Below are 15,140 nucleotides of genomic sequence, written 5' to 3' on the forward strand. Positions count from 1 at the left end.
TTTAAGCGCAATCTGCAGTCTTGCTCTTTTTTGATCACCTCGGATGACCGCTATCCCTCCTTTAGTGGGGAAGGTGTTCGGCGAGGATGCCTCTGATCGCTATGACCGGGCTTCTTTTTGTCTTCTCTAGATGAGCTGTCTAAAGACCGTTTTCGACGGTCTGCCTCATCGGCACGAGAAAACTGGTCCGCAATGTCCCACATCTCTTGAGCTGTTTGCGGACTGCATTCCACGAGCTTTCTGTAGAGAGCTCCGGGCAGGATTCCATTTTGGAATGCCGAAATGACAAGTAGATCATTGAGATAATCTACTTGTAGGCATTCCTTGTGGAACCTTGTCATAAAGTCGCTGATCTTTTCGTCGCGACCTTGACGTGTAGAAAGCAGCTGAGCCGAAGTGATTCGGGCTTCCGCTTTCTGAAAGAACCTCCCGTCATAAGTCATTGACGGAGTTCGGTAGTTCTGTGGCAAGGGAGTTCGGGTGATATCGTCCGAGAACGGAGTCTTCAATGCTCCGTACATGGCGAACCCGACATCTCTTCGGTATGGAGGAGAAGGAGTTCTCCCGTGATTCCGGTACCGAGGAGGAACAGGAACATGTCGGGGTTGAGGATTCTTCTTCCTGGAAGACACGGCACTACTGCGGTAGTGACTTTCATGTCTGGATGAGGAAGGAGAATCCACCCTTTTCGTCTTCGGCTCTTGGCTCTTTTGCAGGAAGGCTAAGAACTCATCCTGCTTCTCAGCCAAGAACAGCTTGACAGCCTCATTCAAATCAGGCTGCTGGGAAGACTCGGTGCGATCTCTCCTGGAGTGGCTTGTTCCTTCTTCGTGAGAACCGGAGGTAGATGTCTCCCGAGGCCGTTTTTCAGACCTGCGAGCTGGACTAGCTTCCTCACGGTTATCACGAACGGTATTATGGGTGTTATGTGATCTGGTATGCATTTTTTTGGGGTGGAAAAAGGGTCAAAAATTCGCTTTATCACAAATTTGGTTCTCTGGTTCCCACAGACGGCGCCAGTGATGGTTGTGCGAATTTTTGATGGTGAAGAATGCTGGAAAATACAGATCACGACACAGAGATTTACGTGGTTCGATTTACTGAGGTAAATCTACGTCCACGGGAAGAAAAGAGGGCAGAGTTGTATTGCTTGATCTGTTTTCTACAGCTTACAATACAGACTTGCTATATGATCTTTGATCTCTCGAGAACTTCTTTAGAGCTTAACTTTATCTATCTGATCTAGGTTCTTATTTATACATTGAACCAAGATCGTGGCATGCAGCACCATTTACTAGGTAGTGGATGTCGTGGAGATCGTGGCGATCTTGCATGGGTCCACTATCCTGCATGAGTTAAAGACTGCTTGACACCACTAAATAGATCGTGGGTGTAGTGGAGGTGGAAATCCTGCATGAGTCCACTATCTCCCAGTTCGGTCGAATACTGAGACCGAACTGCTGAACTATTGCCGAGCAGCTTTTGCCGATCTGAGAGTAGAGCTTGATTGGTCGGCTTTTACCGAGCTGTAGGCTGGGGCCGAACTCTTTGGTAATGCCGAACTGATACTCTTCCTTGGGCTTTGGGCTGATGGGCTGTCACTGCTATTGGGCTTGTTTAGTCCGTACTCCATCAGCATACATGAATGGTTAAGTGCCATTGAATCAATGCGCAACTATTTTCGTCTACCTTTAATGATATCATATATACGAAATTTTCAATTGCCTAAGTTGGTATTGATTTGTTCTACACTTGTATGTGGCCACGATGCATCGATGTGGAAAATCACTGAGATGCTATGCCTATGCTCATGTAATGTTGAAAAGGATATATAGTTAAGAGTGTATCAGAATCACTGAGTTATCTTAATGAAAAATCCACAACAAATCATTAGTAGATATATATACATCTTTGCCTAAGTATCACTGACTCTTTCCTAAACAAAACAAAACAAATATTGTGCTTACACACAATGTACAAAATAGGTCAATTAGCCAAAGCAATAGTAGAAACTAAAAAGAAAAAGAGTGCAAAAACACAAAAACAAACCCAAAGAAGAAATCACAAGCACTAAAATCAACTTTGGACAAATATATACAACATAAATGTAGACCTAAAATAAACCCATCCTCGATGAAAACGCATTCTCCTCCAAGTATCACAGAGACGAACGATCCAACAAGACGCGATTGCTGAGAGTTGTAGCTACAAAACTCCACTCCTAAACAACCATATATATCTCTACCAATTCGCTACACTACAGACAATGTTTTCTCCAACTGCCACTTATACCGCGACCTGCGTTCATTTATACTTTGTGATAAGTGTATGTTATATCATGGCCTCGATCTATCAAAGAAATAGTGCGTTTAACGGACTCACCTGCACTTATTCGACGTATTTCCCTGGATCATCTCTTGGGAGCTGGAGTGAGTAAAGGATATACATTACAGCGATGTATAAAGCTAGTGACCATTTCTGTACATAGCATCAGAAATAGGCTGTGGACGGGGCCTGGCTCTCATGATCGTTTCATCGCTGTGTCTAATCAATTCTGAGAGTTTCCACGGTTTTTGCCACTTCCATTTGAACTGTAAAGACCATTGATGATGACTCCTCTTCCATCTCCAGAGTTTCCCACCATGTCCAACGAGGGCTAGTTTTTTCATCGATAATTGGCCAATAGGCACCATCTGGACGTAACAGAAACTCGGCATAAGGCAACGAGAAATCAGTATGCAGAATCAGTAAGCCTAGGGAAGATAAAACAAACCTTCCTCGTCTGGTCTGCGAATGCTGCTGACTCTACACACGAGCCATTAGCAATCCCCGCTGTATATTTAAGTTGCTTCGGTGCTGGTACTGGAATCGGAGACAATGGACCACACATGTCGTCTGCAATGTGCTTGAGAGAGTTTCCCTGTAGTGACAGAAAAGTCAAGACACTCGAACATGTAAAGAACGAAGAACGTTTCGAATTAAAAAAACAAATCTTACAGATGGTGGTGTCGACAATGCAGTAGCAAGAGACTGCTCTCTCACTTTGAACTCTTTCTCAATCTCCTTCCTTCTGACTTCACTTTGTCGCAGTAATCCCACAAGTTCCTTCATTTGCTCTTTCATCTCTTTGATTTCCATTTCCTTTTCCCACAGTTCACACCTGTTGATGGCATCGAGTCAATTTACTAATGGCTTGTTTATTGAAGCCTCAATGAACTATACGTTAAAAAAGGTTCCATCTCGCCTACCTTGCGTTGCCAAGATGGTTGAACATAAGCTGAAGCAGGCCTTTTGCCTCTCCCATAGAACGTAGCTGATTCCAGCGTCCACGGCTAATGACACCACGCTCTCGTTCTTCTGCTTCTGAAAGCTGTGAAGCCATTGAGACAAGTGAATTTGATGTGATACTCAACATGCTCTCAAGGGAAGCAATTCTCGACATTCTTGCGTTTGGTGACATTGAAGATGCCCTAAACATTGAACAAACAACAAATTAAGTAAGATGAATTTGTAAGTAGAACAGAGGTCCTTGAAATAAGCTTACCTAGAAAGGCCATTTTTTCCTCGAGGAGGGCTTACTCCCTTCGAAGCAAATTCATCAACTTGTCTCAAAACTGCCAACTCTTCTGCCAACGCAGCTCGTCTGCACAGGATCCAACAAGAATATACATAGATCTAGGTTAGCATTAGATGAGAGAGAACATAGATACGCACTCGCCTGCATGAGAGGTCGATAAATAAAAAACAAACTAAATGCTACTTACACTTCACTTTGCTTCTCGTACTCATAACGAACTTCATGAACATTGACCATAACTTCAAGCTCATGCTCAAGCCATCGCTGCAAGGACTTTTCGTTGCTCTGTAAATTAAAATCAGCTTTACTTAGTTTGATCAAATAGGTGGAAAAGATTGACATCCAATCTACAAGGATGAGAAAGGCGTTACCTGCGCATGAACTCCATTCCCATTGCTTGTCACTGGAAAAAAAGATGTAACATGAGAATCAAATAAAATTATGGAAATGAAACGACAGTGATATACTATGTTAACCAACAAATAACACCTACCAGAGTTTTCACGAGCTGAAGATTTGCGTGCTTCTAGCAATTCTTTCAACCTCTTAGTAGCCATTGCAGCTTCCTCAGTCTTCCTCTGAAGAACCTGAATTAAAATATTTGTTTGGACACATCATTTTAGTTTCTCATAAAATTTACGAGAATATCTCCGTTTATTGCAAAAATCATGCTTAGGGGAGAGAGTACAACAAGACGAAGACATGGTTGCAACCAACATAAATTTGTAACAATTTCCTCGAAATGTTCTCATTTCTTTAAAAACTTGAAACTGGAGGTGAGAACCATAAATGCGCATAGGAAAGTAGCACACCATTTTTTGTCGCTGGTTCAGTGCTTGCAGTTTATGTCTTTCGTACTCGTTTCTTCTACCCTCCTTCCTCAACTGCACACATATAGTCAACATAAAAACTCAGTAAATTAGATGCAACCTGATAAACATCTCCCAAATAAACTTAACTGTGATCTAATGTGATTAGAAATGCTTTTCCTATGGGATTCATTATCAACAAAAGTCACCTGTAGTAGTTCTTTCTCCCGGGACGCCTTCCATTGTCGAAACTGTTCACTTTCTTGCTTTATCTTGTTTTGCAGTTGAACCTACAAGAACAAAGAAACATCAGAAGCTACGTGCAGAAAGTGAAGTGAAAAATACGTCGACAAAGAGAAAGTAAAACTGACCTTCTGTGCCTTCATGCATTGTATTTCATCTTGCAACTTTTTCGCTGCTTCGTCACTCTTCTGTTTCTGTTTTAAAAGCTGCACCTGATTTTCTTGTTTCTTCTTAAGATCTTGTATCTGGTGTTGGAGAAATGAAAAAATAAATTAAGACTATATATCTTAGCAGATTGATTGAAAGAAATACTAATCTGAAAGTATGTTTTTCTTTCTACGAAAAAAAGGAAAATAAGGAACCTGAGATTCAAGAAATTTTAGTTTCTGTGCATGGACATCTTGCATTTTTTGTGTATGCCCGTCGGTGTTAGCAGAAAGGTTTTCAACTTCTGCCAGCAGCCGATCCCTCTCGAGCTGCAGCAACAAACAGATGAAGATAAGAACTTTACTATTGAATCATTCAATATTCATATATATATCCAATTGTTATAGTATTAGAGTATCACACCTGCACAGTCCTTTTTTCCTCTTCAAGCTCCATTAATTTCTTTCCAAAATGTTGCTTAAGAGCAGTGGTGTCGTATCCTCCGAATAGTTTCATCTCTGACTGTAAGATTTATTTCATGTTAAGCTAAAAGATTGACAACAATAAGGATTGCATTTGAGAACTTAAATGGTACCTCTTTCTTTTCCAATTGTCGATTTAATTCACTCAACTCTTTATCCATAGTATTCTGCAAATATGTATGTTCCAACTCCTTTGCCGTATCTTCATCAAGATCTCCTGAATCACCTACAAAATATGATAATTGGATATATGAAGTCATAACTTGTAAGTTTGAGTGAATCAAAAAGATTTGGGATTTGAGACACTTTCAGTATGAGCACAGAAACATACTGCTTTCACTCATCTGGTAGTCGCATAATTCGATACTTTGCAATCCCCTCTTAAGACCTTCACTCTTTATGGCACCATTGGCTCCAACCTATGAAATTGTAGTTCCCTTAATGTTAGAATGTGATACTACAGATACATTTTCTCTTTGAGAATTATATGGCCTGTTACATATAGTTAATTACCTTAATGTTGTCCGTGAATTGCTCAGCTGAACCGCCTCTTGTGCGAAACTCATTTAGTTCCCGACACAGATCCTCATTAGTAGCCTCCAACCAAGCAATTCTGTCCTTGAGAACCTGCATCGTAATTATTTTTGAATTAGGATCTATTAAAGTAGAGTGTGGAGTAAAGTATTTGGGAAAGACTTCGTACTACCCTAATGTGGTCCACAACACAAAACATCGAGTTTACCTGTATTTCATCAAATGAAACGCCTCCACCACGGGCGCAAAGTTCAGCTTGCAGAAATTCCAATTGCTGGCGCATCTTCAGCATTTCATTCGATATGGGGTCTCTATTAACCTGGTCATCAAGTAAGGAAAATGATCTCAATGAAAGGATTTTACGACAAAAGTACCTTTTTATCACAGGGGAATGCCATGCTGAACCAGAAGGGAAATCGAGCAAACACTTGAATAACTTACAACAGGCTTGTTCTGGATATTCCGAGCGCGATTCGCATATTTTAGAGTGTTCAGAGTCTCTTCAGCATTTATGTCAGCCGGACTAATGCACGCTGGAGAAAAGGAGTTCAAATATAAGACAAACGCTGAAATCTTATACGCATAAAACGATGTTTGAAGCCAGTTAATGACAATACCTATCATCGCTGTTCTGCTGTTTCCACCAAGAGAATCCTGTCAACACCCGAAAACGTTAAGCTTCGAAAATATAACGAGTGTGGTTGTAAAACTTTACTGCATTATTATGAAGCCAAAGTCACCATCAAAGAGTCAATGTCGAACCTGCAGTAGTCGAGTAAGTTTACTATCACGATATGGAACATGAACGCCTTCTTTCCGCTTCTTATCATCACCAAGTGCACTTATAACATTCCCAAGAGCAAGAAGCCCCTTATTAATGTGAACTCCTGTGCAAAAAGGCGTTACAAAACTTTGGAACGAGAAGCGGATTGGAGAATCAACAGCAAGAACACTTATGTAATACCTTCTTTAAAACGTAGACCATCAGATCCTGTCCTCTTCGCGCGCTCTGATCCAGCAAGATCCACCAAATGCAGCTTTGCACAAAGATACTCTTCGGTCATACAGTCGTTATAATTGCTATCGTTAGGATTACCAGGGTGAAGTTTACGCATCTGCTCCACCGTGATGGTGAAGATGGCATGAGAGCGGCTGAAAGAACAAAAGGAATATCATATTCATCAATAACTGAAACACATTTAGGAGGATGATTTCTGCATCGGGTTGTATTATGAAAACTAGGTTTCTCCAGTAAAGTCAGAAAATTTGAACTGCATATTGTATTGTCAAGTGTTGATCATTTTTGGAAATGAAAAAAAGAGGAAGCTTAAATGCAATTGCATCACCAACCTCGACTGATTGTTCATGTTCGTACTCCCTGTTGCCCTGCTCAGCGATCCTTGCTCAAGGCAATCGGCCATTTCTTTCATCGTCTTCACACTGCGCTCTGTAGATCCTGCAAGTGTGATCACACCATTCGATGTCTCACGAATCTGTATTGGAGGTTTACCGGGGCTGGTCACTTTCGCAGTGTTCCCATTTGCTATATCTTGTTTGTGAGTGGAATTTGGATCAAGCAGGTCTCTCACTTCTTCTTTATGAATCTTCAATTGTTCAAATACAAAAACATCATATAACTGCATCTAATGTAAGAAATTGTATCACCTGACAGCCAACAAGCTAAGGGGCGAGAACAAACCTCAATGAACGAAACATTCAACTGGAACTCGATTTCATGCTTCAGCATCTCAATCTTGCTGAACAAAGCATTCATGGCTTTGGGAATGAGCCCGGTGTGTGCTCCATCTTTGAGACTCGTACCCATGGTGTACGTTTTCCCTGACCCCGTCTGCACCACATTGAAAACTCGTATCATTCAGCTAGTAACTAACACATCAATTTTTGCTACCATTGTTCTAACAAAACAGTTGTTTTCTGCAACTATCTTTCCACATTTATTTTCAGCTATACCTGCCCGTAGGCGAGAACAGTGGCATTGTATCCTTGGAATAAGCCATCAACCAGAGGCGCAACGCACTCTTCGTACATGGCAGTTGAGGGGGAGCCGCTGCTGCCATAAACATGATCGAAGGTAAACGAATGGGTCCCAATTTGCACCTGAATCACAGCCATAACCATTACTAAACAAGATACTACAAAAGTTATACATATGCATAAAACAGCATATTCAACACACAATTCATCTATGTGAACAAAGCAACAGCATAGCCAGGAAAGAAATTTTCACACAAACCAATTCAGAGGGTAATTTTTAAAATCAAACAGTGAACTTTACCACCCAAAAAAAGTTTCCTCATACTCACAGATTAGTAATTTGAAGAATCCAGATTGTTAGAATCAAGCCCATTTTTTGTCCTTTTTACTTATTCTTGAAAATCAGAAATCCAAATAAATGAAAAATAAAAAAGGTAAAATCCAACCAAAAGTCAATAACAGAACTCTCTATTTCTCAAACTCCAGATCAAGAACACAAACTTCAACATGCATGGCCTCCAAAAATCCCCAAAATTTCAGTGGTATGAAATCAAACTGACTCAAAGATCAGATCTTTCTCCCAAACCAACAATCCCATCAGAGAACTACACCAATCCAAAAGCGTCTCAAGAAGCCCAAAACACATTCTCCCCATCTCAGTCACATTGTTCTTTCTGGTAGTACCTGGGGCTTCCCAGGTTGTACAGTGACGCAATCTTTGCATCCCTGAATCCTCTCATCTCCTATGAGTGGCCTGATATGAACCGCCACTTTCACACAGCAATCTTCACCAGATGAATTGGTTTCCATTTTGTCAGCAAGATTGGATTTTTAGCTTAAACTCACCCTCCCAAATGGAAATAAAAGCCAAATGTGTTATTTTTGACAAACAGTTAGCTGATTATTTTTCACAGAAGTGAAGGGTGAAAGACAGCAAGAGAATTTCTTGCAGCAGAAAATGATGCTGCAACTAGAGAGAGAAGTTAGGGAGCAGCCAATATGCATCTAGATTGTTACTATATGCAATGGAGAGAGAGAGAGAGAGAAAGAGGGAAGTAAAGAGTAAAGGGTAGTTGAGGGAACAGAAGGAGAAGCTGTGTGTATCTGTAAATTAGTGTGTGTGTGGTGTGTGTAACTGCTGCAATGACAACCACTTTCACTTTTTCTATTTTTATTATTGTTTATTTGTTTAATTCATTTAATTGCTTTTTCTGTTTTTATTTTTACTTTTTCAGTATTTATAGTATTTTCCTATTTTAATTATAACGGTCAGTAGCATTACTGACTGCTGCTATACAGCTACAGTTTGGACTTCAATTACACTCCAAACTAAATTTATTTATTGCTGCTGTTAAATTATTGGTATTTTTTGTCATGTTTCTATGCTATATAGACTAAATTGTAGGTGAATTTAATTTAATACGTAGAGTTCAGTATCCGAATAATTTATTGTAATTTAATGCTTCATTATCTCTGACTTGCAGAAAAAATCCCTATTCGCTGACCATACAATTCAGTTAGTATAAGAGAAAAAAAAATCATCCTTCTTTTGAATACTCCATATTCTTCCTAATTTTTTAGTATTTTTAGATTCTTTAATCTTTATGAATAGATGCAAAATTTGATTGTTTTGGTGGACTTCTTTTCTTTATTCTCATTAACTCAAAAAAATTAGGAATATTGTTCTAAAGGAAAAAAAATGTAAATAAGTACTTGAGTGAGTAATAGGATACATCGATAAAAAAAATCATTAATTTGTAAATAAGTACTAATTTTTAAATATCTTATCTTACAACTCTTTTTAAATTTATTTATAATTAGGATAATGCTCTCATATTACGTTATTTTCTTTCTCATAGGGTAATTATGTTTTCCTTAATTTTAAGTTTAGTTTAACCAAACAAAAAAGCTTAAAGTATTAGCATCAAGAAGGGTGGAAGTCACTCACATATTTAAAAGCTTTTACGTTTGTATTCATAGCCAATTAATCATATTGATGGAATAGACGAAACTTGAAAAAAAGGGTAAATAAATATGGTTATTTTTCGGTTTCACAAATATGCTCTCAATTTATTTTGCAAATTATAATAGTACCTACACATCAAAAAACGAGAAAATATTTTCTGAATAAAAAAAAAAGACATAAAAAATGTAAGTGTGCGTGGGCCTCTGTGTGTTTCCCAAAATAGGTAGCGCGTTTTCCAACGGTTTTTATTTTATTTTGCACCCAAAACAGTTGTGTTTGGCCCGTTGCTGTCTCGACAAAATTACAAGTGTGCCCTTGTAGAGACTAGAGCTAGAGAGGGTACGTTTGGCTATTAGTGTAACAATTTAGTCGGGAAACGAAACCCGTGAAATAGAACAAAATGAAGAAGGTCGTCCCTGGTGCGGCATCAATCACTGACAACACATGACAACCAAGACAAATACTCTCTCCGTCCCGCATTACTTGCACTTATTTCCTTTCTGGGCGTCTCAAGTTATTTGCACTCTTTCCATTTTTAGTAACAATTTATACATACAGCCGTAATTGTTGACTTTGTCTATCACTCATTCCTTAATCTCCGTGCCCAAAAGGAAATGTGCGAGTAGTGCGGGACGAAGGGAGTATTAATCTAACTTTACATAGTGAAAATAAATGTTACTATACGATTTTTTCATTTTTGTGAAACTAAAACCAAGTCATTTATAGATAAAAATTTTATCAACATAAGCTAAATTATGAGTCACTTTAGCTACGTATCAATAGGGGTGTGCATTCGAGTTTTGGTTCGCTTTTTTTACCAAAATCGAAAAACCAAATTTAGTTCAAAATCCAAACCAAATCGAACCCGAAAAATCAAAACCGAAAATCGAACTTAAAAAATAAAAAAACCCGAACAAAACCGAAAAATCCGAAAAACCGAAAAAAATATATAATATTAATATATATGTGTGTAATTTATTTTATTTTATATATACTAATAGAATATATATATATAATATAAAATTAATAATACATATAATATATATTATGTAGTAGAATATATATATTATATACAATATAATATATTAAATTAATAGATTATATATATAATTCATTTTTTCGGTTTTTTTTAATTTCCCGAACCGAACCAAAAAATCGAAATTTTTGTATTTTCAAAACTGAACCGAACCGAATTTCAAAATTTCGGTTAGGATATTCGGTTTCTAGTTTTTTTGCTCACCCCTACATATCAACCAAGAAATCTAGCAATATTATTGTAATGCTTTAGCAGCAAGATTACAAGATTTCAAGAGACAAACTTTATTCTTAAAATTGAATACATGCAAAAAAAAAATTATAAATAATCCAATAAATGGCATATTTGTCCGATAAAAATAAAAAAGACAAATATGTAAATCGGAACAATTCTTATACATCATTTGCAAACCATAGTATGCCAAATACAACAAATAGATGATTTTGTATTTTTTCTATATATACATTTGACTTTTATAATGGATTAGTGGACCCATTTGTTAAATCTGGGTTCTTATACACACACCTAAATAGCTAAATCAATAGATGCTGATTCAATTCAATTGCACGAGTAGTAGTAGTAGTAGTAGTAGTAGGGTAGTATTTAACTATTTCTTATTTTGTGGCCACATAAAGTTTTGGTAACTATAATTATGCCAAGCGCAGTACATTTATTTTGGTGTTTTATTATGGTGATTGTCATTATTTCTTGGCAATTTATTGCACATGGTTTTGTAATATTAGTTCGTACATCATTATAACCTTGGAGTTGGAGTATATATACCTTCACTTTACCACCGCTTTTTATGTTCCTGCTGTAAAAATATTCTCTCATTAACAAACCCATTTATTTCTTTTGAGAAAATTACATGAGTTAATGCTCATTATACTCCTATTTGTATACCAAAATGTGTACTTAAACAGTCAAAATTATTGATTTAACTAAATTCTGGTGATTAGTGTCATGTGTATGGCATTTTCTAATCAAAATAGTATTGGGATAAGTATTCTGATGAGAAAGCTTGTATTTGTAATCATCACTTGAATAAAAAATTATTTTCTCAACAAGGTAAGAAAGGAGAAAAGATGGGTATATGTGTTAGTGTGAGTCAGAATTTATCCATTTGGAGTTTAGCAAAAAGGCTGAAGAAAAGAAGAAAAATAGAGAGAAAGAAAGGGATAGTGGTTGGAGTGCAGTAAAGGGGCAGAGACCCACATAGCCAGCCTTGGTGGTCTCCTACCTCACATGGCTTCCTCCTATGGACCCACCTAACCCACCCCACCCACCACCACCCCCAAAAAAGTTACGTGGCACTTTACTTTGAACATTCAACATAAAAATGTAGTAGTAACTCATTTCATTAGTGGGTTTTTACTTCTTGTTACAAGCACTTATCCGATTGTTTGTGTACTTCCTATTGCTTGTTTGTGTGTGTGTTGCATGCAATGTTTTAAAAACCGGACCGGCAAGCGAACCGGCAACGTTACTGGTTCACGATTCAACCGGTCGAACCACCGGTCTAACCGTTTTACTGTTACAAATATATATAAAAATATATTATATTTAGTAAATGATTTACAATTAATAATATATCACAAAACATTAAACCTTATAGATAATTAGTGATGTATAAATATAAATAATATTAAAATTTAGTAAATATATTCAGATATTTATATTTAATATTAGTTAGTCTAGATAAAAAATTAAATATTTCATGTATTAAAATAGATAATGTTTATATTAATTTAAGAAAATTTATTTCATAAAATAATATATAATTAAATATGAATTAAGTACTTATTAATTAGTTTTGATAAGATTATTCATTAATGTCAATAGCTAGGGTATATAAATTAAGTATGTAATATAAAAAATTTATTTATAGTAAATAATGAATCTTATATGGTACTAATAATAATATAGGTGGTAAGTAGAGCATCATTAAAATATAAAGGATGATAATTACATATATTATAATTAATAACTATATTAAAGATTAATAAAATTAAAATGAATTATTAGTTTTTGTAGATAAAATTAATGGTTAATGTATAAAAATATTTAATGTTTAAATTGTTCAATGAGCCCATGTAGTGGAGTGGTAGAGGTCTTCTTAACTAGAAGAGAGGTCATGAGTTCAATCCCTACCAACAACAAATTTTTAAAAATTTTGAAAAAAAATAGAAAACCGGTTTCCGGTTCATGGTCCGACCGGCCGGTTCCACCGGTTCACAGCGATTCAATGTAGTGGTGGTTTAAAGGGGTGAACCGGACCGGACTACCTACCGGTTCGCGGTCCGACCGGTCAAACCGGCCGGTCCGGTCCGGTTTTTAAAACATTGGTTGCATGTATGATATTTTCTTTTTTGATTCCCTTTAGTCTGTGTTTGCCGTTTCTTGTCATGGATATGTGCTAGTTGTTGATCGCCTTTGGTACTACAGTGTAGGTATCGATATGGTAAATTGGTTATATCATCTTTACTTTTAAAATCATCTTTATCTTCGTGAATTTTCTATTAAATTTTTATTCATGGTTATCGGATCCCTCTCGTGGATGAGAAATGCATTTAATGTTAGAATCTGTTAATTATATTTACTTTGTTTTCCCTTGTACATTAGTTTTGGATATAGGAGTAGCATTTTTTTAGTACATGTACAAATGCCATACAGAGCATCCAATTTCTAAAGATAGACAATCTACCATGACTTTAGTTTTGATATCATTTGTATTAATTTCGAATAAATAATGTTATTTTCAAATATTGATTATTTGAAATATAAATTCTGAGTTTAATTTTGTATGAGAAAGTACATTACAAAGTCTTGCCCAACTTCTTGTTGGCTTATCAAAATGTGTGGCTTCCACCCTAAAAGTCTGATGATTCTTTTTCATGTATGTGTGAATATGCTCGTCTTCTTTTTCAAGATAAATCAGAAAATAAAATAGATAATGACACAAATAATTGGCAAAATGCTAGCTCACCTCCAAATTATGTCACACGCTATATTTTTTGGTTATATCTCCTATATCCGTACAAGTATTGTCTTCAAGATTTGTTTGAAATACAGTACTCCCTCCATCCCACAATAATTATCACTCTTATTGTGAGCACGAGTTTTAAAAAATTTAAAGAAAAGTTGATTGAAAAAATTAGTGGAATGTGGAACAATGTGGGACCCACTTTTTATATTGGTTTTATAGTAAAATGTGAGTAAAGTGAGTTAGTGGAATGTATGACCTACTTACCATTTATGGTAAAAATGAAGTGTGACAATTATTATGGGACGGATAGAAATGGAAAAGAGTGACAATTATTATAGAACGGATGGAGTATAATTAATAATAATATTCATAAGGAACATTTTGTATGCCACATAATTATATTATTTTCATTCTATTATTGGAATTCACTAGCTAGTGACTATATGATTATTTATCTATCTAAACTCCATATTTGAGATTATTGGATTGAAGCATGTTTTTTTATATATAGAATATAACTTGGATTTAATTAATCAAATATCAACGGCTAGTCGTTGGTCGGTGCAGCGTTTGTGGATATATACATAATACAATATAAATTTGATCAGCTGTATTGTGAAATACTATAATTTTTTTAAAAAAAGTCTCCATATATTTTTGGAAAATTGCATTTCAAATCCAATACAGTATTATTACAACATGATTGCCTAACTTTATTTCAATCCACCACATCAAACACTTTCATAATGCCAATAGCAATCCAACGATATTATCTCTTGCGACATGTTTGATTTGATTTGATTAATATAACAAATCATACATAATCGATAACAACCAAAATATCACTCATAATCTCCTAAGTTGTCGAAGTGTGGGTTGGCTGCGCTAGTTAAAATAGGTCTGATGATATTCTTTTTTATATGGTTGTTGATTGTTACTCCCTCGTCCTCGATTAATTGTCACTCTTTTACCAGGCACAGTTTTAAGAAATGTAAAGAAAAGTTGGTTGAAAAAGTTAGTGAAATGTGAGACGCACTTTTTTATATTGGTTTTAGAGTAAAGGCCAAAATTGGTCCTGAACATATAGCCATTTTACGATTTTGGTCCTAAACATTATCTTTTGGATTTTTTGGTCCTGCACATATGGACATTTGATCATTTTGGTCCTCCGTCAATATTTCCGTTAAAAACTAACGGTCAACATTATCTTTTGGATTTTTTGGTCCTGCACATATAGACATTTGATCATTTTGGTCCTGCACATATGGAATTTTGATCATTTTGGTCCTCCGTCAACATTTTCGTTAAAAACTAACGGTCAACGGCCGATTTTTGACTAAAACAATGGATTGGGTCGGGTCGTGT

The 15,140-nt window shown here is 36.3% G+C and overlaps 1 protein-coding gene across 1 annotated transcript; it reads right to left on the reverse strand.

The window, feature by feature from the left end:
* Nucleotides 1–1,844: 1,844 nt before the first annotated feature.
* LOC121792821 (kinesin-like protein KIN-4A) lies at nt 1,845–8,880 on the reverse strand. The gene is made up of 26 exons (XM_042190929.1): nt 8,472–8,880; nt 7,764–7,910; nt 7,492–7,641; nt 7,143–7,396; nt 6,757–6,944; nt 6,555–6,679; nt 6,410–6,446; nt 6,234–6,325; nt 6,001–6,111; nt 5,772–5,885; nt 5,590–5,677; nt 5,372–5,484; nt 5,200–5,298; nt 4,992–5,105; nt 4,758–4,874; nt 4,596–4,676; nt 4,390–4,461; nt 4,071–4,164; nt 3,949–3,980; nt 3,765–3,862; nt 3,545–3,643; nt 3,249–3,470; nt 2,998–3,160; nt 2,774–2,920; nt 2,383–2,693; nt 1,845–2,298 (listed from the first exon to the last, which is right to left on the reverse strand). Exons 1-25 carry the CDS (start codon nt 8,595–8,597, stop codon nt 2,466–2,468), a joined length of 3,111 nt encoding a protein of 1,036 aa, XP_042046863.1. The 5' UTR covers nt 8,598–8,880; the 3' UTR covers nt 1,845–2,298; nt 2,383–2,465.
* Nucleotides 8,881–15,140: the final 6,260 nt, after the last annotated feature.

Source organism: Salvia splendens, chromosome 2 (assembly GCF_004379255.2).
Source record: "Salvia splendens isolate huo1 chromosome 2, SspV2, whole genome shotgun sequence".
Taxonomy (NCBI): Eukaryota; Viridiplantae; Streptophyta; class Magnoliopsida; order Lamiales; family Lamiaceae; genus Salvia; species Salvia splendens.

Bases quoted from the DNA above. Each gene is read 5' to 3' on its own strand.
- LOC121792821 (XM_042190929.1), bottom strand. From the start codon at position 8,597: ATGGAAACCAATTCATCTGGTGAAGATTGCTGTGTGAAAGTGGCGGTT. The intron at 5,678-5,771 runs GTAATTAACTAT...ACAATTTCATAG, and splicing joins AATTCACGGACAACATTAAG to GTTGGAGCCAATGGTGCCAT. The intron at 4,875-4,991 runs GTTCCTTATTTT...CTCCAACACCAG, and splicing joins TAAAATTTCTTGAATCTCAG to ATACAAGATCTTAAGAAGAA.